The sequence below is a fragment of the Nelumbo nucifera genome, chromosome 1 (genome assembly GCF_055504915.1).
Source record: "Nelumbo nucifera cultivar China Antique chromosome 1, China Antique-T2T, whole genome shotgun sequence".
Taxonomy (NCBI): Eukaryota; Viridiplantae; Streptophyta; class Magnoliopsida; order Proteales; family Nelumbonaceae; genus Nelumbo; species Nelumbo nucifera.
The window spans coordinates 114,744,296-114,768,934 of NC_142649.1; the positions used below are offsets into that span (position 1 = coordinate 114,744,296).

Consider the following 24,639-nt stretch of genomic DNA (forward strand, 5'->3'; position numbering starts at 1 on the left):
GTTTTCTCAAAGAGACAATAAACCAAAATTGCAACTTATTATGCCACAAAAACCGCTGCCAGAAAACTCAGCAAAGACAAAGGATAGTTACGGCTTACGAGTCACGATTCAAACTCTGCCCAAAACATAAAATAAATACTACAACTGTTTGATCAAGAAAAAAAATTATCTATAGTGGATTTTTATGAAAATTGCTGTGAACACATCAGCAATTATGCGACATGTTCGGGATTCATAGTGACACGTTTAACATTGTTAGAGTCGAAATGTAAAAGTACGCATTGTATAACATGAACCAATGAAAATTAAATATACCATATGACTGTCTTTTAACAAGATTGATTGAAATTTTGATCTAACGTGCAGCAAATATATGAAATGCACCTTAGTTAAACTCGGAAAAAAACAATGAATAACGGTTTACATATATAGGCCATATACAGACGCTGACCTTTAATTGGAGCAAAGGAGAAAAAATAAGACAAGCAGAAAGCAGCTTCTCATATTCTACGCAATAATTGCCGAATATTATAGCCGACGATTTGTCATCTAACCCCCAGAGTGAGAGACTGGGGATGTTACAAGTTGGCCATCCTTAAACACGTGAACAAACTGGTGAGGCAATGCATGCTCCACCTGCAGTGTAAATGCAATTAAAATATCACCAACAGAACAGAAACAAGCAACAACACGTTCGTATTTTGCTTTTTTTTAGAAGTTTTTCAAGGTATTATGTGTATAAATCTAGATATTCAATTCACAAATCACAAGCATCTTACTTGCTCAATTAATATGTTTTACCATGATGTATAAAGAAACAATAATTCACTGCCCGTTTGGTTCGGACGGAAATCGAAACCAGAATCAAAAGTTGTTGGAATCGGAGTTGTAATGGTCTATTCCTTCTACAAGACGGAATTGGAATTGGAGTTGAAATCAACTGAAATTGATTCTCATTTTCAAGGGAGGGGGAGGGAATGACCATTTCCTCAAATGAGGGGATGTCATTCCACTAGAAATGGGAATAGGCTTTGGAGTCCACCCAACCAAATGATTGGGACCATTTTGATTCCCATTCCAGACCCCTATTCCCGCGAACCAAATGGACCCTCAAAAATATTCACTTGATCTAAAAGCATTGAAACATTTTTATAAGGAGAGAATATAAATTGAGTTACATGAACAACAAATAGTCTAAAAATGATGAAATTGAATACTTTAAATAGCATATGTGGAATATAACCAATAACTGGAACAATTTTGTGTGGAAAGAATCTAAACTGAGTTTTTTTTTCCTTTGTTTTTTTAATTGGACAGAATCCAAACTGAGTTTTATAAACAGAAAAAAAGGCCATTACACAATTTAGTGCCCTAAACTGTGTAGACTTGGCAGCATTACTGCACTTGCAAAGCTCATGGAAGGCCTCATAATTTTAAAGTTATGCAATAAAATAAAGCATCCACTATAAAAGGTGAAGAAAAAAGGCTAACCAGATATATTTGTGAAGCAGGATCTAAGATGCAGCTAGGATCATAGTGCCCTAAACTGTATAAACCTGGTGGCAATACTGCACTTGCAAGGCACGTGGAGGGCCTCATATTTTTAAATTTATACAATAAAATATAGCTATCCACCATAAAAGGTGAAACAAAAGGGTGGAATCACAGAACCAAAAAAAAAAAAAACTTAAAACATGGACGGCATCATAATCTCCACTTGTCTTATGAAAATTTATACAACTAAAATACAGCTATCTGCCATAAAATGTGTAAGGGTGGAGTTTCAGATTCTGAAAAGACGAGAGATGGGAAATGTGATAAATAAAAGCATTGGTGTAATTTGTTTTAAGGACAAAAGTCCAAAACAAAGCTATATGAAATATTTATTAAACTAATAACTAAGACAATATTTAAACTGTGCTATGTACTTTAAGGTAAAAAATATCAAGGATAGCCAACAATAATACCATTGAATGAATGGGTAACATTGTCACCTCAATAATGAAGGCATAACAAATTTTCTGATGCTGTTTTTTGTATTAAGGTGACAACATTGAGATGAGATGCACTATTCATGTACATACAATGAATAAACCAGTGAAAGGTGACTTTGTGCAAGTTAATGGCACTTGAAGATCAAAACGAAAAGGGGAAGGGTAGGGGACTAACAAGTTCATGGAAAGCATTTGATTTACTGGAAAGCAGGAACATGATTCATGTTGTCAGCCCCAAATAATAGGGACAAGACATTATTGAGATTTCTTCTGGTAATGAAAGAAAAATGAAAGGTTTGGTCTTCCTAAGACACCCATGAAACATTTACTAAAATTTGTAGATTAAAAAATGAAGAATGCTTTCCCATCAGAATCCATACTAAGTTACTAACCAACATAGTTGTCAAGGTGCTTCTAGGTGAGGCCAGGCAAAGTGGTGGTGCTTTAGCATCAAAGCAACATGGCACCTACCTAGGCATCACCTAGATGACATTCTTTTAATATAAAAATCTGGTTACTTTTAGCTTTTTTTTTAGTTTAGTTAATGGTGGAATAAAAGAAACATTACATAGCCTATAAAAACACTAGGGGGTGGATCCATATTCTGTTCATGCGAGATGGAGATGCAAAGAGACTTTTTGTTTGTTATAAATCAATAGGAAAAGGAACAAAAAAAGAATGGATGAAGCCTTTGTTTATGTTGAATATTACAGAAATACAGAAGAGAGATGATGCACCTGTGTGTGTGTGTGTGTTAATGGCAGACAATGAGAAGGGGAAAAGAAAGATATGAGCAGAGCCCGTTTTCTGGTCATACAAAACAAAGAGTTATTATTATTATTTTGATAGAACCAAAAAGTGCTACACAAGCCTGGGGGTAGCATTCCTCGTTGACATCACAAAAATATAAGGAAAAGATGCCCAAGTAAATTTAGGGAGTTATTAAGTTGATTACAGAGAAAGGGCAAAACTCCTGATCTGCCATAGACATAGTTGATGCTTTGTTTTTGTAGAGAACATTGATGTGGGCCCCACAGCTGTGGTCCCACTCTGTCCGTAGGGTAGAATGTATCTAGTCACAGCTGTGGTTATTTTGCTATTCTGTTATTTCTAGTTTCAGTTTTATATTGTTTGTTATTTGTTAGCAGTAATGATGTAAACACCAAGGGCAGATATGTCCTTTCATGTAACTAGCATAACCTATATATATTAACTTAAAGTGGCGGCGGCAAAATATTGACATTCTGTTCTTCTCCTCAAAATCTGTGTTCTACTGCTCTTTCACCACTCTTTCTTCTACTTCTTCACTTTCTCTTCTCATCGAACCTGAAATCTTTTAGTGGTCAAGACTGAATAGCAGTCTTGAAAACCTACATGGTATCAGAGCCAAGTTAGGGTTTTTCATGTGAGTCTAATACCAGCCGACCACATGAGAATTCCCTAGGACTGAAAGCTGAAAAGGAGTTCACAGACTGATTCTTGGAGATCGCCAGAGGTGCTAGCAGCTGTTGGAAACTTGCTAGGGTTGCAGAGGATTGGTGGTCAGGAAGGATCAGAGAAGACTAGGGTTCAGGTAACCCTAGAAGGCAGCGAACTATTTTTTCCTTGTAAGTTGTTTACTTTTTAAGAGAAGTTCTATCAGAGAAGATAGGTTGGACCTATCTAGAGGGGAAGGCCGAACCATTCTAGTTCTTTCTCTCTTCGATTCACTAGGGTTTTACAGCAAACCCTAGCCGAACTGTGTTTCTCTCTACTCTAGGGTTTGAAAGTGATCTGCAGCAAGCCCTAGTGTTTGACTGAACCCTGTGATCTACCTAGAGCTACTCTTTAAGTTTATTGGTAGGTCCGATCAGATTCTAGGGTTTCTTATTAACCCTACTGCAAGCTCATCTATACAGTTTGGACTGTGCGACTGAATTGCTTCCTTTCAGGACTGATTAAAACCCTAACTTTCCCTAGCATATCAGTTTTTTTTAAAGCTGTTCTCAGAGTTCTAAGGGAGTTAGAGATCTACGGACAGCTACTGCTGTGTTGGCTAGTTGGTTTCAGATCAGAATTATTTCGGTTTTGTGCACATACACTGAAAATACAGATCAGGCCTATACTGTTTTGATTGTGATTGGTGATTCAAGTGCTATTTTGAGACTTGACAGAAATGGAGTCTAAAATTCAGGCAGAAGGCAATCTTGGAAACATCAGTTATGGTGGTATTTCTGAGATGGGTGGTCAGATTACGACCGTAAAGTTTGATGGATCAAACTATTTGGAATGGACCCAATCAGCCATGATGGCTATTGGTGGAAGAGGTAAATTAGGGTACCTCCTGGGAGATATGAAAGAACCTTCCAAGGGAGACCCGACATATACCAAGTGGATGCAAGAAAACTACTTGGTTATGACATGGTTGTGTACTTCTATGCAGCCTCATATTAGCTGGAATTATTTGTGGGCAAAGACAGCTAAGGAGATATGGGATGTTATGAAAGAAACTTACTCCCAACCCCTTAATGTTGCCAGAGCATATGAATTGAAATGTGAAGTGAACACCCTTAAACAAGGAGAGAAACCGGTGTCGGTTTACTTCTCTACCTTGAAGTCCCTGTGGCACGAAATTGATCACTTAGAGACTCTTGAGTGGGAGAGTCCCAAAGATGCTCAGACCCATAGAAAGCACATCGAGACAAACAGAGTGTTTGAGTTCCTGGCAGGACTGAACTCAGAATATGATATTGTGAGGCAGCAGATTTTGACTAGAGACAGTGTGACTCTCTCTCAGGCTTACTCATTTGTACATAGTGAAGAGACCAGAAGGAAGGTTATGATGCAACCCACATCAGCCTTTGTAGCGGCTACACCAAAATCAGGGGGTGATTCAGAGAAGGACAGGAGGAAGGAAGACAAGAAGGATGTAGTATGTGAACATTGTAAGAAACCCAAACATACAAAAGAGACATGTTGGAAACTGCATCCCCACTTGGTTCCTGCGAAGTTAAGAAACAAGAAGGGCACTACTCATGTAGCCATGAACACTGATTCAGCATCCTCATCTGGCACAAAAGGAACATCTTTGGAGACCTTAGCTGCAGTTCGGGCTGCCCTAATACAACTAGAAAAGGAGGTTGGAAATTCAACTCAGCCACCGCAGCCTCCATCAGCCCCTGTCACATTTGCCTTCGCCCATTCAGGTACTCAAGCTTCAGCCTATCATGCCTCAGCTCCAGGTACTACTGAACCTTGTTGGGTAATAGACTCAGGTGCATCTGATCACATGACTAGCTTGCCTTCATTGTTTACTACTTACCATTTGTCTTCTGGTAGGGATAAGGTATCTATTGCTGATGGCTCTCTGGTTCCTATTTCTGGGAAGGGTGACATCAAGCTTTCAGATACTATCTCCCTATCATTTGTTTTGCATATTCCTAAGCTTGATACTAACCTTCTTTTAGTCAGTAGTATTATCAAGCATATGAACTGCTCAATAACCTTCATCCCTGACCGATGTGTTTTTCAGGACTTTGAGACGCAGAAGGTGATTGGGACTGGCCATGAGACAAATGGGATCTATCTGCTCGAGGAGCGGTTCCGTCAGGGAGAGTCAGTAGAGAAGTTGTCTTTTGTTTCTCAGAGTGTGAGTCCGGTTATGCTTTGGCATAACCGATTAGGTCATTTGTCTTTTCAATCTTTACAGAGTTTGTTTCCTACTTTATTTGAGTCTATTGAGTTGTCTCAGCTACAGTGTGAAAGTTGTGAGTTGGCTAAGCATTGTAGAAAGCCTTATTTATTGAGTAATAAAAGGAGTGATAATTCTTTTGATATTGTGCATACTGACGTTTGGGGGCCTTATCATATCCCTTCCATTGGTGGGTACAGATACTTTTTGTTATTTGTTGATGACCATACCCGTTTTTCTTGGGTTTATCTTATGCGTTCACGAGATGAGGTACCTTCCCTGACCCAAAATTTTCACCAAATGATCCTAACCCAGTTTGATGCCAAGATCAAAATTCTCAGATCAGATAACGCAAAGGAATACTTTGCTAAATCATTAACATCTTATCTTCTTCATCATGGGGTTATCCACCAGAGCTCTTGCCCTCATACACCTCAGCAGAATGGAGTTGTCGAGAGGAAGAATAGGCACATTTTAGAAGTGGCTAGAAGCCTCATGTTTACTTCTAATGTCCCTATTCGCTTCTGGGGGGATGCTATCCTCACGACAGTATACCTTATTAATTGGGTCCCTTCCAGGGTCCTTGATATGCGATCTCCTTTTTCGCTTCTACACCCACGTGAGGACTTGTTTTCTATTCCCCTTAGGACATTCGGTTGCACTTGCTTTGTTCAGCTTCTCGGACCCCATCCCTCCAAGTTTGAACCCAAAGCCTCCAAATGCATCTTCCTTGGTTATGCACAAACTCAAAAGGGTTATTGCTGTTATGATCCTGTCTCCGGGAGGAAGTTTGTCTCCATGGATGTCACTTTCTTTGAGGGGACACCCTATTATCCTCGGGTTGCCCCACCAGCAATCCAGACCAGCTCCAATCTCATCTACAGCTCCAGGTCCAGATACTTCAGTCTCAAAGCCCACAGAGACTTCCCCTACAGATGATCTTGACCTTCCAATTGCAGTCCGTAAAGGGAAACGACACTGTACCACATCCGCAACCCACTGTATTTCCCATTTTTTATCCTATGATCGCCTATCTCCTACCTACAGGTCCTACCTTAGCTCCATTTCAAATGTCCCTATTCCAAGAACAGTGCAAGAAGCCCTATCCGTCCCTGAATGGAAAGATGCAATGCAAGTTGAGATGGATGCCCTGTTGAAAAACAACACTTGGGAGGTAGTTGATTTGCCAAAAGGAAAGAAACCAGTTGGATGCAGATGGGTATTTACGGTGAAGCATAATGCAAATGGATCTATTGAGAGGTATAAAGCTCGGTTAGTTGCAAGAGGTTTTACACAGACTTATGGCATAGATTACTTGGAGACATTTGCACCGGTAGCCAAGATGACTACTATTCGAGTTCTATTGTCCCTTGCAGCAAGTCACACTTGGCCTTTATACCAAATGGATGTGAAAAATGCCTTTCTGAATGGAGATTTGCAGGAAGAAGTTTACATGCGATTGCCTCCTGGATTCTATGATGCAGAAATAGGTAAGAAGGTCTGCCGGCTCAACAAGGCTTTGTATGGTTTAAAACAGTCACCTAGGGCTTGGTTCGATAGATTCAGACTAGCACTTGTGAAGTTTGGATATGTACAGGCCCAGTCAGATCATACCCTATTCATCAAGAGGGTAGAGTCCTCTTTGACACTACTGGCCGTACATGTTGATGATATTGTGGTCACAGGGAATGATAGCCATGAGATTGAGTCTCTTAAACAGCTTCTTCACCAAAAATTTGAGGTGAAGGACCTTGGTGTACTCCGGTATTTTTTGGGTATTGAGGTTGCTAGATCCAAACAGGGGATCTTTATATCCCAGAGGAAATATGTCCTAGACATGTTGGCAGAAACTGGAAAGTTAGGTGTCAAGCCTGCAGATACACCAATTGAACAGAATCACAGAATTAGTGCCGAGAGTGGGGAGCTTCTTGAAGACAAAGTTTTGTTCCAGCAACTGGTAGGAAAGCTCCTATATCTTTGCCTCACTCGGCCAGATATTACTTATGTTGTTAGTGTTGTCAGCCAGTACATGCATTCTCCTAGAACCACACATCTTCTTGCGGCAGAAAGAATCTTGGCCTACTGGAAGAGATAACCAGGTAGGGGTATACTTTTCAAGAACAACGATCACATGAAGGTGGAGGTCTATACTGATGCAGATTGGGTTGGGAATGTTGATGATAGAAGGTCTACCTCAGGATATTGTGCCCTTGTGGGAGGAAACCTTGTCTCCTAGAGAAGTAAGAAACAAAGTGTTGTCTCCCGGTCAAGTGCTGAAGCAGAATACAGGTCCATGGCCAATGGAGTGGCTGAAATCCTATGGCTAAGATCTCTACTTGAGGAGTTGGGTATTGAGTATGAGAAGCCCCTGATGCTGTACTGTGATAATCAAGCTGCCATTAATATAGCACATAATCCAGTACACCATGACAGAACCAAACACATTGAAATTGTCCGCCATTTTGTGCGAGAGAGGGTCTCATCTCAAGAAGTATGCCTCCCTTACATCACATCCAGTATGCAACTAGCAGACATCCTCACTAAAGCCGTATCAAGAAAGAAACTAGAGGCGGATCTATCCAAATTGAGAATGATGAACATATACTCCCAACTTAAGGGGGAGTGTAGAGAACATTGATGTGGGCCCCACAGCTGTGGTCGCACTCTGTCTGTAGGGTAGAATGTATCTAGTTTCAGTTTTATATTGTTTGTTATTTGTTAGCAGTTATGATGTAAACACCAAGGGCAGATATGTCCTTTCATGTAACTAGCATAACCTATATATATATTAACTTAAAGTGGCAGTGGCAGAATATTGACATTCTGTTCTTCTCCTCAAAATCTGTGTTCTACTGCTCTTTCACCACTCTTTCTTCTACTTCTTCACTTTCTCTTCTCATCGAACCTGAAATCTCTTAGTGGTCAAGACTGAATAGCAGTCTTGAAAACCTACAGTTTTGATGATAGAAATTTAGGGAGAAGTAGCAAGAAGAGGCTTATTATGAAGAATATATGATGAGGGTCACTAGCCTTACTATAATGGATACAATACTTTGCTATTGATTTCACGGTTTGTGCTAAACCCATTTTGTCTATTATTCACAATGCTCTTTACACCCTTACACCTAAGCATCAACTTCGCAACTATGCTGAGCAATTGTGATCGTGTATCTCAATTATCATTTTGATATGATTTGACCTTAAACACCCACAGTTTTTCTGAATTGGTTGCATGCCAGCACTGTTTCATAGAAAATACCATTTATCATATATATATATATATAAATTATTGGCAATACCGTTTACATAAATTTTATCCACACCAGCTTATTCTACTAACATTAGTTTTACCAAACATAAATGCACTACGATACTTTATTTTGCTAGAAACATATTTCATATATAAAGTACAAAAATAAGCATATACAACATTTTATATCCAGGACCAACACCAAGTTGCCAACATGTTTCTCCTGTCTAAGCTATGCACATGTCAAAAGCCTGCTGAGTTAGCAGTGTGACAGATCCGTGATATGGTTTAACTTTTCTGATTTCATTGCTACAAAATGGACCTGGCATTTCCCATTCACAGAAAAAAAATGGCATGTTTATTATCCTCTTCAGTTGCCATTTGACCAAGCATATACAACATAATCCTTCAAACTTTGAGCATGAAGTTGGGAGAATGAATGGAATTATAACAAAAAAAATGTGTCAAATGAGTTTATTAGTCTGGGCTTCATCCAATGCTTGAACTTATATCGAGTATGGGGATTTTAAAATTTAAAAGATAGTTTCACATTTCTTTTGGGTATGCCAGCAATACCCATATCTTTACTAGATAAAGGAAACCAGGAAGGCAACTGCCACAAGTGTAAAGTGAAACATCTAAAAGAAAGAGCATGCAAAAGTTTATTTATGTTGTTTCCTTCACAGTATATGTCATAATTAGATATATGCTGTTGGCCTTTTATGTAATCCAACAATATTACTTGAGAATGCTCCAAAAATACTTCCATGCAACAGGAATTATGAAAACTGATTTTAATAGGACAGATTAATATTCCCCACTCAGGTGAACTAATTTGATGCATCAATCAAGTCTGTGCAGTTTATGAAAGTTCACCCCAAGGGAAAATGTCATACCTGAATACGATACATCTATATCAAAGGCTGATATGCAAGATAAGATAGCTACGTTTTGTACGGAACAACAACAGCTACACTGTCAAATTGCAGTAATGCCAAAACTAAAGGGACCCTTCTAGGGGCATCCTAAGTTCCTAAAAGAGCCTATCCTTATGGGAGGAACCAAAAAAGAACCAATGCAAGAGTATTTGATAATGTGGATTTGTAAGTTGTAACAGGTGAAAATTTTGCACAAAAACAATAACAAATTTAAAAGTGGATGCATAAATACCTTACAGGAATATACAAGGACACATCATGCAAGCACCCCACACCGAGTGAAGAAACTAAAAACCAATTATACCAACTGCAAATACAGAAAAAACAAATGAGCAAGACAAGTCCATACCCAATCAGCATCAGGGCCTTCACCAGGTATTAAAACATTTATTTCACTCGACTTTGCTGTTGTTATAGAAGCTTTCAGCGAATCTTTGCCTAGGTATAATTGGCAGCCTCCTGTATTGTCCACTGAAATTGTTGGAGCTGAGCCCTGAAAACAATAGAAGAAAAGAATGATAACTAAAAGAAACTCAATAATAATACAGTTCCAGGAAGCAAACACTTGATCATTGTCATGTTTCATGCATAAAGGTGTGTTCATCTTTCAATTGATGAATTTCTGAATAAACCTTTAATTCAAATACAGTAGTTTATAGAAACAGGAAAAGTTGGATACCTGGCATTGCAACTCAACACCATTGCAATTCACAATCTCACAAGCTGCTACAACATCCTGTTTAAACCACCAAAATCATGAGAGTCTAGCCCACTCTACTGCTCTGTGCACTAGTTGTGTATAAGACAATAGCAATTGTTCTTCACATGATTTCATACTAACCGTGAATACAATTCCCATCTTAGTGCATTTGTCAAGTGTTATATTGTTCACTTTCTCTGCACAATATTCAGGTAATAATATGGATCAGATGGCCAACCATGTTACATGTAAAATAATTAGATAATCTGCCAAAAAAATACTAAAACTTATAGAGAAGCAGCAATTACCTTTGATTTGCAAAACAGAATCTTTGCATCCAAAAACATATACAGATTGTTTTGCATCACAGTCATCAATAACCAAGCCCTTATTTCCGATTTGATTCTCAACAACCCATCTGTGAAACACATAAATAAATTAAAGACAAATCAAACACCAATGTCCATGGCTTATATGAATGTAAAGCATATAACAAATGATGCTTCTTGAAAACATGGATAACTTCAATTTCAAAGAATATCTTTAAAATCCTCACTTGCGACCCATTTGAAGCTCAAATTTTGGAGGTCCAGCCTTAGACGAGGACAGGGAAGTGGTACGTGTCTCTTTTTCACTAGCACCAACAATGCTAGTTCTATCCGTGCGGTTCTTTGTCTTCATATCATCTGTTACCTTTCTCAATCCTAGGAAGCAAGATTCAAATGAAATCATAAAATTATCCATCCAAAACAGTGCTTATTTCATCAAGTAATGGTTATGTTGCTCCATTTACCAGCAGTCACAGGCTTCCCTGAATTGATTTCACGAAATACAGCTGACATCCCTTCCTTTGGACATGATGATGAAGAACCAGAAGATTCAGAAGTGAAAGCTGGTGGAGGGGCAGGGGCATTTGGCAGAGAAGGTTTTGACTGTGCGGATGCCAAGCCACTAACAACCATTTTTCCAGTAGGATTCCATACTGGACCCAAAGGACAGAAACACTTAACATAATCCCTCAAACCTGGTAAATAGAGCTCCTTCAGAGCTTTGGCCCACTCCACATGATTAGGGTCTTTACTTTTATACTCCACTAGAACCTGAGATAAATCAAATGTGGAAAGTCAGAATTAACCTACTGAGTTCATAAAATCCATGTGCATTTATTTCCTTGTCAATAAACAGAAGTAGAGTGAAAAGGATAGATTTGAGAGAAACCACCACAGGACTAAACAATGCCATTGACCATAAATCAAATGGAAACTTAAAAAGGCATAGGATACCAACAATATGACACATACAAAGAGTTGAGATCTTTCAGATCAATGTTTTAATATGAATATATACTATTAAGTATTAATGTTAAAGATAAAACAAAATTTTGACAACACCAGAAAATATAGCACAAAAGATTCCCATGATTTGTATGGCCACATTCCTATTGTGTGGTAGTAAATTATTATAATTCACATCACCCTGAAATACCTTATTGTTGTAGAACTCAGCCATTTGCCAACTCTCTTCCACATGTGCAATAGGAAGACTCATACCTTGAAAAAAAAAGGCAAGAAAATGAAGTTTGAAAACTGAAAATAGATGCTTTTAGCACACAAACATTAGTAAACAAGTCTCTCACCACAATCTTTGCCTGAGTAGGCAATCCAAGCTAAGGCTGTGAGACTGTCAGCAGCAGTCTTCAAGTGGTTGAAGAAATCAGGCCGTCCTTCAGTCAATGCATTTGCCTTCATGATGACCTCATTTAATGGCTTGAGAAATTCTGCCAGACCCGCAATGTCAGGTTTCTGTAACACACAAAAGCAAACCAAAATTAAACAATGTAGTAAGGTAGACGAGAAGAACTGCATATTACATGTGTGTGTGAATGGTTACTTATTTTGCAAGGTGCCAACCAGCAGGTTGGTAAGGTCTCCTGCTGGTCGTAGGAGAGACTTGGGATCAAATCCCGCCTGCACCTGGGTTGGGGGATGGGCTACCCCCCGTTGTGTAGACCTTCAAAAGATATAAAAAAAGGTTATTTATTTTCTTTCATGTCTATTTTCTGTCTGATTCTTTCTTTTCAAGCCTCAGGTGAGTATCTATTGGGCCCCACATTCTTTGGGAACAAATCAATAAATCAAAAGCAGTAACATAATGTGATTATGTTAACTAAGGTGATTATGTAGCATTGTCTTTACTAAGAGGCCATTTGGCAAATCTTTTTGGGAAGATCTTCCAGTAGCTCTGACAGTCAAAAGACGCATTGAGCTTTTGCATTAAGATCTAAGTGGCCGAAGCCCGTTTGGTTAAGGCATGTCTTTCCGCACGAAGACGAATAGAAAAAAAAGGGCAATAGCTCCATTTGGAGCTTCTCGAAAATCGCCCGTTTTGGGCTTCTCGCGTCTTTTCGGCGCATCGGCTTTTGGCCGCTAGATCTACTAGACCAATGTTGTCTACATCAAAATTGCTCCAAAAATGTAATATTTTAAGGCAAATGACATGTTAAATCCTTCACCCATTTTCATGCCTGGTGGACTTCAGGACTTTTACAATTTCAACTTGTGAAAGCTCTACCAATGACAGAAGATTGTTACAGAGCTCTGTTACTTCCTGGAGATCACTACTCATAGGTTGTTTTAATCGATGCATGGTAAAATCTATGGCCCTAAGGATTTATGTTGCAGCTTGCAAGTTTTGTTCAAATGAAAGAAGATCCATAAAGAGTTACTTTTCAGGCAGGCAGCATGGAGACAATCAATAGGGTAAATATTACTGTATGGGTGAGCTTGCATGAGCATATTAGTTCAAAAACAATATTAAGCAATAATCAGCAATGCCTAACCATTTTTCTGTGATAGGATAATATTATAAGGAGTTTTGCTGTTCATTACAGTAAAGAAAACAAGACTGATATTCTCCATGAAATCCCAAGGCCTAGGCAAAAAATGTATATATAACCGTATATCTTCCATTAGAGAATCAAGCTATTCATGCTTGGTTATTCGCTACATAAAGAAAGGAACTACAGATGCAATATAAAGTTGACTAGTTTTTTCTCGTAAATCAGAAGGAACCTATAACTTGTATAGAAAGCTTGTCAAACCAACCAAACTCATGACGAAATATCAGAATCAACTGGTCCAAATTCAGTATCGTATAATTAAACTAGATCCAATCATATCAACCAATATAAGAACCTTCCTACACGCGATGTCAATAGCAGAGCAATATAAACAGAAGTTGCTGATCTTTTCCAACGGATACAAGTGTAGGACAAGAAATAAACACAAGAATGCACCCATTTCTAATAAAAAGTTCCAAATTCACAAACTTCAACAAAAATTTATTTGAACCAGGAGAAAACCGACCTGACATTGCTTGGCCTTGACAAGAAGTTCCTTCTGAACAGAGAATGCCTCCTCGACGACCTTCGTCACTTCCAGAACTTTTCCCCCGATATTCTCCGCAGCGGCAGAGACCCTACCGAGGAAATTCGCCATGAGATCATCGTAAGCAAGGATTATCGGATCCATCCGTGCATCCACACCCACCTCCGACGAACTCACGGGACGGAACCCAACAGAAAGCTCTTCCAGACGAGCTACTACGGACTCCAACCGCTGTATCATTTTCTCCTCCATTTCTAGGGTTTGATCGAAGATCTATCTCCCACTCTCTTGTGGATAAAACCAGAGATGTTTTCCTTCGTAATAATCACCCGGCCATGATTCCTCTCTCACTCCTCCGTTCTTCTCTTTGAAGGAAAGGAAAAGAAAGGAAACATTCTGTTACTTTTTGTGGATGAATCGCCCCTGAACCTGATCCCTGAAATTCGATATATCCGATCCGAATGCTTCAAGCCTTCCAACATCTCGCTCTTTCCCGTTTTATTTTGGCGCGGGTTTTGGGGGGCGTGGTATTGAAGTTGTCTAATTTGCGAGTTGCGACTTCCCTGGAACTATATTTCACATTTCGAACAGATTGTCGTCGATCCAAACCGTCCAAATGTAACTCCCGGCCCCCAGGGACCAGAACTCCCAGCTGCTTACCGTTGGATCTTTATCCCGAGGTTGCACAACCATAATAAGCATCAGCTGTTGGATTCAGAATATACGGTCAGAATATACGGTTATAGACCCAGGGACCATCCAGGCTAAGGATCCTTGTTATCAAAACAGGTTCCCCACTGTTTATCTTCCTTGCCACGTGTGTTAATGATCTTGAATCACCGAGATCCCGGATCCCTCACTGCCTCACAAGTCACAAGTCACATCAACCAGAGAATTGATGTAAGTCCCGAGCCCGGATCCGGACTCCGAATTGGCTGCGTTTGTTGGCAGTGTGTTACGGATAACATTTCGCTGACGCACAGCGTTATGCCACGGCATACTGCCAAAATAAAAGTTAGTTTAACTAAAAATTTACAAAACTAGAAAAAGACCATACAGCCAAAATAAACGTTAGTTGTTTTTTTTTTAAATTTAATTAAAAAATTATAAAGTATAAAATGAAAATAAAAGTTAGTTTAACTAAAAATTTACAAAACCAGAAAAACACCATACAGCCAAAATAAAGGTTAGTTGTTTTTCACTTTTAATTAAATTAAAAATTATATACCTATAAAAAGACAACCATCGTATTATCCCCGACCATGGGGAGGAATTAGAATCTGCTCCTCACATCGACCTGACAGCTACATTCCACGTGTGTTTGAAACGTCTCCTGTAATAAGAGGTAAGACCTGCACCTCACACGCATATCCTACTGTATATTAGAAATATCTCTCATATTTATCAATTCATGGGAGATGTTCTTAATGCACGGTAAATGTGCATGTGAGGCGCCCATTTGTGAGGAGCAGATCCCGTTTCCTGTAATAATAACATACAAGATGTTCGGCTGGTATATGCTGTGAGACAGTAGCTATTCAACTTTGATTAAGCTGATAAGTATTTGTTTTGTTTATAATAAAAAATAAAATCAGAATGGTTTATTTACATAGTTTATTTGATTTAAACAAGAATCAGAATTAAAATAAGTTTAAATGAGATTTTGTTCCCGATGGAGAGTGAATGATTATTCCTTCAAATGGGGAATGCCATTAGAAATGGAAATGGTGTACGATTCAACTAACCAAACAGTTGGAATCGAAATGACTCATTCTAATTTCGATTTCAAACCCTTATTCCTATGAACCAAATGGGCCATAAATTAATTTCACTGAAAGATCGATTTCATGACAATGAAAACATATTGAGGCTTTCCAAGTTTTTTACCTAATATAGCTTTTTAGGCTTTTTGTATGGGGCTCATTTTGCAAAGCAAATAGCTCCTATGTGAATGCCCTCCCAAACGGGCATTGAATTATTGTATTTTACACTGCTTCGGGCTTAATCTTCAAACCCGCTCAAATTGCACCCTAGTAACACAGCTGTGCAGTTAATTCGGAAGTCCCACTCTACACCAAATCACCGGCCAAGTGTTTCTTTTCTCTTGTGTATGAAAAGCCTTTTGTTAAATTACAAGAGTCCAAATTGTTCCTCACAAAGTGGGAATATTTTTTATTCTTACAAGTTATTATTCATGGGAGATGTTCCCAATATACAGTGGGATGTGGCTATAAAATTGGTGTGAGGTGCATTCTGTGATGAGCATATCCCTATTCAAATTACAACCTTAGGATTTTGTCTAAATGGGTCCTAAAACCCAAAGAAACACTTGATCATTTTATCGTACATATCTCATCGTGGTGATTTTAGTGGAGGGCCGTAACATAACTTTTCAATCCCTAATTAAGATGTATTTGGTATGGATGATGTTTTTTTTTTTTGAGCAATTATACCAGTTCATCACGAAGTAGGCGAGATCGGATTCAGTCCTCACAAGACCGTGCTCACATCGTCCTCATAGCCACTGGCAACTGTGTATTAAGAATATATTGGTACTTAGGCTCAGTTTGGAAGGAATATGAATACAAATATGTACAGCTTAAATACATACAAAATATAAGGTTTTGCACTCTACATATTTGCATTTGTACTCCTTCCAAACTCAGCCTAAATGTTTTTATTCATGGGGAGATATTCCCAATGCACAACTGCAAGTGGTTGTGTGAGGGAGGTGTGAGCATAGTCTTGTGAGGATGGTATCCGAATTCGAAGCATGCATTTAACAGAGAAACACCTCATTTATTGTTGGGTAAATTGATAAAATCTCTCTAAAGTTTTTGGTTGTTGCTAAAACCTCCCTTGAAATTTGGTAATTGCAATTACCTCCCTTGAACTTGCTAATATAGTTGCAAGTAGACCCCTTTTGTTAGAATCTTCTAAAAAAATGTATGAAAATGTTTACGATACCTATGCAATTACTTTTAACCAAAATGTTTATTTTTCCAAATTTCTTCTTCATATGAATGGTTAGTCCAAACCCTTTCAATCTCTTTTTTGAAATTAATTTATTTTCCAAATTTTCCTTCATACCAATCTTTAGCCCAAACCCTTCCAACCACTTTTCTGAAATTAATTTATTTCTAAATTTGCCCTTCATATCAATTGCTAGCCCAAACCCTTCAAATCTCTTTTTTGAAATTGATTTGTTTTCCAAATTTATCCTTCATATCAATTGCTTAAATGTAAAGATGCAACTTTAAATTCTCAATTTTTTGTTGTTTATAAAGTCTGTATTGTTTTTTTATGTAGAAACCAGCATGATAGTAATCATATGGGTATTTTGGACATTTTTGTATCTCTTTTTAGAAGATTCTAATAGAGAGAATCTATTTGTAATTCTATCAAAAAGTTTTGGGGAGGTGATTGCAATTACCAAACTTCAAGGGATGTTTCATCAATGTAACCTTTATTGTTTGGTTGATCATTTAATTAATAAATGTTTCTCTCAAGTTATATAAGAGCCATTTATCAAAGAAATGTAAAAAATGGCATTTTTCAAATATATGGACAATATTTTTATTGTTTGGCGGATGTGATGCTTAGTTGTAAGAAAACATTTGAAATCGGATTTTGCTCCTCATGGAGTGACGCATCACACTTCACACCGACCTCATAGTTTTATCGCAGCCCTGCATTAGGAATATCTTCCTAGGAATGACAACATCAACGTAGGAGATATTCTCATTTCTCAATGCCTGACTTAAAGTGCTGTAAAGTTGAGGCGAGCCTCGTAAAGAGCAAATCTGTTATCTGGATTCAAAACATTTTGGAAAGAGTATAAATACAAATATATACAGTGTAAATTGAATGAACACAAGTTTTGGATTGAAATTGATTTCACTCAGTTTGAGTGATCCAATGAATTGTATTTATAATTTGTTATAGGAGATACAAGTTTACATGGAGAGAAACTCTCTCTTAAATAAGATACAACAGATAATAAAGATAATGATAGGTAAGGATAAACAATAATTTAAAAGTTTAAAAATTCCAGAGGATTGCCGCCATGTATTATTGGATAGGATGCTCAACACAAATACATACAAAATAATACAAAATATAAGGTTTTATACTCTACAAATTTGTATTTGTATTAGGCTTAATTTGGAAGGAGTACAAATGCAAATATGTACAATGCAAAGACATACAAAATAATACATAATACAAGGTTCTACACTCCACATATTTGTATTTGTACTCCTTCCAAACTAAGCCTTAGGCTCATTTCAGAAAAAATACATATATAAATATGTAAAATATAAATACATACAATATAAAATACAAGGTTTTGCACTCTACTATCTCTACATATTTGTATTTATACTATTTCCAAACTAATCCTTAAAAATGATGTTTTTTTAGGCAACCTCATACAAAATGTTTATCAATTAAACGCCATCAAAACAGCCCCTAAAACACACCACTCAGCATTGAAATTAATAATAAAAAAGCAATTCACGTGATATTTTGAATTTATTTCATTTGGGGGATTGCAGTTGCACTTTGCAAGGAACCACGGTTGTAGCAGTCTAGCAGATGTAAATTCATTTCAACATATTATTGTCAGGCTGGATCTTGGGTCCCGTGGGATATACCCATACAGTTCACATTGGCGCTCCATAGGCGCTAGACCTGTTTATGGCCGGGTAGTTTGACGGCGTAGCCCGCTCTCGGGCTTGGACATATTTTTAGGCAGGTAAGTCTGAGCTCGGGATTTCATATAAAAAGCCTGGCTTGGCCCGATAATATTATATATTATATTATATATATTATTAAAAATATAATAATATAAATTGTTTTCTTAAATTCATTACCCTAATTTTTCATTCAATACTAAATACCTCCCTTAGCTCAACCTGTTTTCTGTTCAAACCTGAAAGAGTTTGCAACTTTCCTCTCTTCCAGATCAGCAACAGGCGGTAGTAGATTAGCAGGCTAGCAGCAGTATCATATGATCTCCTTCCATAGGAGGTGACCGGCGACGGATGAGGCGGTGAACGATATAATCTCTCTGGTAGGCATCCCATTCTCTAATCTCCTTCCACAAGTGATGACTGGCGACAGATGAGGCGGCGAATGTTATAATCTCTCCGACGAGGCGTCTCATTCTCTGATTTCCTTACACAGGCGGCAACTGACGAGGTGACAAACATTATAATCTCTCCAGCAGTGAAGCATTCCATTCTCTGATTCTCTCTGATCTTTGAATACACATTCCATTCTCTCTCTCTCTCCCCTTTAGTTTGCTAACAACAACTCAGGCTTCAAGCTTATCCTTGGGCCTCAGGATTTTGTGAGGGTTAGGCTCGGGCCTAAATAAATTATGTAGATAACAAGTGAAAGCCTGGCCCATGAACAAGTCTAATAGGTGCCCCACATACACATCTCAACATGCATTGGGAACATCTCTCGTATTTAGTCATTGAGAGATGTTCCCAATACGTGATTGGGATGTGATATGGGGCATGCTCTGTTGGGCTTTCTTGCAAATTCAGACACATGAAGGAGAGATCACATCAGTGCCTCAAAGTATGCTGCCCCACAGATGCTCCATATGCACATCTCAGTGTGCATTGAAAACATCTTCTGTACTTGTCATTGGGAGATATTCCCAATTTATGGTTCTGATTTGTTGTGGGGTGCCGGTGGAGCGCTGATGTGAACTCCATGAAGGAGACCGTTGCCGGGCTGGATCGGGCTTAGCTTTGGTTATAAGGCGTTTGGACTGGTAGAAACCTGCTTGCTGGGCTTATTATTATGTGTCTTTGAAGCATGCATTTACATATTTGGGTCGCTTTGAGCATTATGTCTTCCACATAGCAATTAATTTAGTGACTCTATGATTCCTTTTTCTGTATTATTTATTCATGAAAAAGGGCCCATGCATATGACCTTATCACATGTTCGTTCAGAGATCGATACCCCTTTGAAATCATGTATAATGATGGTAATAGGTATATGAATGAGTTATGAATGTGGCAAATCCAGTGAGACTCCTATCTGGCTGATGGTTTAATAAGATCCATCAAGGTGGCAAAAATAGATACGACATAATTAAGCTCCCTATATAATTGATCAGATTTGATTTAGAGAAAACATTTTACATATTTACAGTGGGATTTGGCATGTCAATGTCTATATGCCTAAGATGAGAGAGTGAGCGCGGAAAATGAGTAAATTTATTTTCCCTTTTTTTGCATGGTCATGGAGACATGAAACCGAAGGCAAGTTTGGCGTAGCGCGTAGGAGACGAGATTGAATTCAATGCTTCGGTTTGCTACCGAAACTTTTAACATACCAACTGATATAGTGGAATTGAGCCTACTTCCATTGGACTTGCGTTTTGTGAAAGGAAAAGGGTTCGTTTGGTTTGTGATCGGAACTGGAATCGAAATGGGAATCTCTTAGAATCAGAATCGGAATGATTTATTCCCCCTACATGTTTGATTCAAATAGGAATCAGAATTGGATTCTGATTGATGTTGTTTGGTTTATGAAAAAGTTAGAATCGGAATCAGCTATGATTTTCAATTTTGCCTCTAATAAAAATAAAAAAGCAAAAAATGCATGAAAATAAAAAAAAATAGCAAAAATTGCAGAAATTATGATGCAATAATTTTGCAAAAGAATTAAAAATTCTAATGATCTCAGTTTGAACTTTGAATGAACCGAGCAAAAAATTAGGATACAATTGAAACAAAAGTAGCTAAATGGTAATAGATGGAGAAATAAACGAGGAAATTACCTCTTCACGGTTTTTGTAGAGGCCGGCCATGACTTTTGATGAAGCGAAATTTGGCTTGACCTCGTAACAGGGAGACACGTGGACATGACTCAACACAAGTGACAGCTCAGCATAAAACAACTCGCTATAGAGCGACCTTGGGTACCCTGGTACCCCGAATTAAAGTTACTTCGGGCTAAGATCATCCCAGTACCAGTTTGCGACCAGGACAATGGTACCGAGTCCGCTACAGATCGAGCTCAGACAGTTGGGCCCACTTCGAAAAGAATCGACCTCGAGACCAGCCCACCTCAATGCAAAATCACCTCGGTACTAAGGCACTTCGACACTCAGAGCAGGTCGGGTCTGAAGAACACGACCTCAGGCAACTCGCCACTAGACAACTCGCTTCCAAGCAGCTCACCACCAGGGCAATTCACCACCAAGCAGCTCGCCACTATGTGACAACCCCGAGGACCTCATCATTGTACCCTACATCTTACGGGATCGTACTTTGTAACGGCTACATTAGCTCACCCACTCCCTAATTCAGGCGGAGGTGGGCAACCTTACCGGTTGGTGGCACTATTCCCACCTAACACGGAAACGGACACTTCGGCCACCTCGGACCTCGAGCACCTCAATCACCTTGGACCTCGGACACCTCAACTTAGGAGCGAAATTACAATGTTGTCTTCGGCCCATCCCGAGCATCAATAATAATAATAATAATAATAATAATAATAATAATAATAATAATAATAATAATAATAACAATAATAATAATAATAATAATAATAATAATAATAATAATAATAATAATAACCGAAATTTTGATTGCTGAATTAACCAAAGTTTTGATTATATGCATGAAGTGGCTAAATTATCGAAATTTTGATTGTTTTTTATAAGATAAAAGGGTTTTTGGTTCTGACAACCCTTGAACTTTGCAAAAAAAACTACATTAGATCTTAAAGAATTGAAAGGGCCGTTTTTTTTCCTTGAACTATGATGGAAATGTCACTTTAAGGGAAAACAAACGATGTTAGAGATGTTGTTGACAGGTCAATTAAATAAGGGAAATTGTCTAAAACTCACTATGAGTTTTCAGCATTTCTCTTAAACTCACCACAACTTTCGAAAATGTCTAAAACTCACCATGTCACTAACATGACGTTAAATAGACTAAAGGGTGCTAATATATTACCATTTTAACCTCCATGGAAAAATATAATATATATAAAATAAATTAACGGGTGTTAATATATTACCTTTTTAATATTTAGACATGAAAAAGGAAAATTTTCAAAAAAATATCTTCAAATATAAAATGCATAGAAACATAGAAATTACAAAAATATATATAAAATTATAGAAATTGCAAAAAAAAATAAAAAAATATTTTCAAATTATAGAAACTATAGAAATTGAAAAACAAAATTAGAAAATAAAAATTGTAGAAAAAACACAAAAAATTATAGAAAAAACACAAAATTGCAAATAAATAACAAAAAATACAGGAAAATATATATATTGTAGAAAATAGAAAAATGTAAAAAACGGAAACTATAAAAAACATTGGAAATTTTAACAAAACACTAAAAATGTAAAAAAAAAACAAGAAAATTGAAAGCTGAAAAAGACCATTTTCCCTCTAACTCACCATTCATGGGTAATTTGATCATAAAAAATATTATTTATGATGGCATGGACACCTTTATTAAGAAGCATTAACAGTGCACTAACAAAAGGTGAGTTTTGAAAAATAAAAACTTACTGACATGGTGAGTTTTAGACATTTTGAAAAGTTGTGGTGAGTTTAAGAGAAATGTTGAGAACTCATGGTGAGTTTTAGACAATTTCCCATTAGATAATAAAAAATAATAAAAGCATTCTTATATGTCACTACTCAAGTTAGAAAAAGCCACTTTAGACCCTAAAGTTTGAAAAAGACCACTTCAAAAAAGTTTATTAAGTAAATTATCTCAAGATCCATGATGGTATAAAGTTAATTAAGTAAATTACAATAATTAAGATAATTAAGTAGATTAACCAACTACGTAAATTAAGCAATTGAATCAGCAAATTAAATTAATTAAAGAAACTATGTTAATTAAATAAAATCTAAATACATAAATTAAGCCAAATAAAAATGATTTTAAAAACCGACCCAAAAATGGAACCATTTTGGGCTTTGGCCACCGGTTTCTGGTTTAATAATTCAATCTTTCAATTTGAATGGATCACCTTGTGGCAATTTAAAAACTAAAAGATAAAAAGTAATTGAAATAAAAAAGTGCCCAAAACCATTGTTTGAATCAAATGGGTTGATGGTTTAATCGGGTGGTTGGTCTCTTGACCAATTTTTGGGCTAGACGGTCTGACCATATGGGTCAATGATGATTTGAAAACCAAAAGTGGTTTAACTATTTAGATCAATGATTTGTTGACTAAGTCAACATTTTTTTGGAAAATTCCAGGCCTAACATAAAATAGAATTGGATAGTTGACCAGTTTTTGGGTTGAACGGTTCAATTGATTGTCTAGATCGATGATGATTTTAAAATCATGAAATTAAGTGAATTGATTGAGTAAATTAAGCTAAGTAAATAGAACAATTAAAGAAATTAAGTTAATTAATTAAACTAATAAGTAAATTAAGTCAGCTAAGTAAATTAACTATTTGATTAAGTCAATTACGTAAATTAAGTTACTATTAATTAAGTAAATTAAGATAAGTGGCCTTTTCAAACTTAAGCAATGCCACGTAAGCATATTTTTATTAGAGAACTTTAGCTGTTGGGCCAACAGCCTATGATGTTGAGAACGTTTTTGGGCTGGACACATTAACCCATTCATGCCCATGTCTAACTTTTTGGTCAAAAGAAAATAAGGGATAATTACTATTTTACTCCACTGTCATGGTAAGGTGGCTTTCTCAATAATGTTATCAACCAAAAATTTTCCTATTTTTATTAATTTATTCACTGTCTATCGGATTTGTCAACAATGTCTTTAACATCATCTATTTTTTCTTAAAGTGGCCTTTCCATTGTAATTGGAGGATGAAAATGGTCCTTTTGATTCTTTAGGGTCTAAAGTGTTTTTTTTTTTCAAATTTCAAAGGTTGTCATAGTCGAAATTCCTAAGATAAAATAATTAAATGTAAAATATTCTATAAAATAGTTTAATAATGATCCATTCTCTTTCAGAAAGTGGAAATCATATCATTTTACTTCTCACAAACAAAAAAAACAAGCCAAATATGAAGCGGAAGTGAACTAGATTCCATATTTATATGGATGTCTCTAATATTATATATTCATTGTATTAAATAAAAAACAGATGTGACAAATGAGAACCATAATTTAAAAGGAGAAACTAATAAATGTCTAATTTGTGGCCACAAGTCAAATGGTTCAATAGCTTAACTAGTTGGGTCTTTAAGTAGTTGACTAAGTCAGTTGGTTTGTAGCCTTGTAGGAGTGGATGCAATCCAAGTTGAGCTAAATATTAGATTATTTGAGCTCAGCTCGATAGAAAAGCATAAATCCCAAGTTTGGGCTTGAGCTCAATTCAAGTTAGAAATACTAGATTGTATTTTGTTTGACACAAAAGCTCATACGTTTAAGTTCAACTATGCTCAAAATCAATACTTGCCTTGCTTGTTTAACATTTAAAACCCAGAAAATAAAATACATCAAAATTGTTTTCTCTCATCAAACTTAGAAATAATTTGCTTGTTTAATTTTTAAAATCATAAAATGTACAAAAATGTTAAACTAAAAACTATTAAAAATATATAAATTTGAGATTGTTTCACGAGTAGAGCTTCATACTATTTGAGCTCGGCTCAATTAACCATGGAACTCATATGTTGGGTTTGAAAATTAATTGAAGCTCCATTTAGACCAAGT

The 24,639-nt window shown here is 37.0% G+C and overlaps 1 protein-coding gene across 1 annotated transcript; it reads right to left on the reverse strand.

The window, feature by feature from the left end:
• Positions 1-289: 289 nt before the first annotated feature.
• Positions 290-14,688, reverse strand: LOC104601881 (cyclase-associated protein 1-like). Its single transcript, XM_010265384.3, has 10 exons — positions 13,918-14,688; positions 12,189-12,354; positions 12,038-12,102; positions 11,346-11,652; positions 11,109-11,256; positions 10,861-10,970; positions 10,694-10,749; positions 10,532-10,588; positions 10,202-10,345; positions 290-636 (listed from the first exon to the last, which is right to left on the reverse strand). Exons 1-10 carry the CDS (start codon positions 14,188-14,190, stop codon positions 550-552), a joined length of 1,413 nt encoding a protein of 470 aa, XP_010263686.1. The 5' UTR covers positions 14,191-14,688; the 3' UTR covers positions 290-549.
• Between the last annotated feature and the right edge of the window lie 9,951 nt (positions 14,689-24,639).

What these genes read in the sequence shown, in the direction of transcription:
- LOC104601881 (XM_010265384.3), bottom strand. Translation starts at nt 14,190, where the DNA reads ATGGAGGAGAAAATGATACAGCGGTTGGAGTCCGTAGTAGCTCGTCTG. An exon ending in CTACTCAGGCAAAGATTGTG is followed by an intron (nt 12,103 to 12,188) that starts GTGAGAGACTTG and finishes TTTTTTTTCAAG; the next exon opens with GTATGAGTCTTCCTATTGCA. An exon ending in AGGGAAGCCTGTGACTGCTG is followed by an intron (nt 11,257 to 11,345) that starts GTAAATGGAGCA and finishes CTTGCTTCCTAG; the next exon opens with GATTGAGAAAGGTAACAGAT.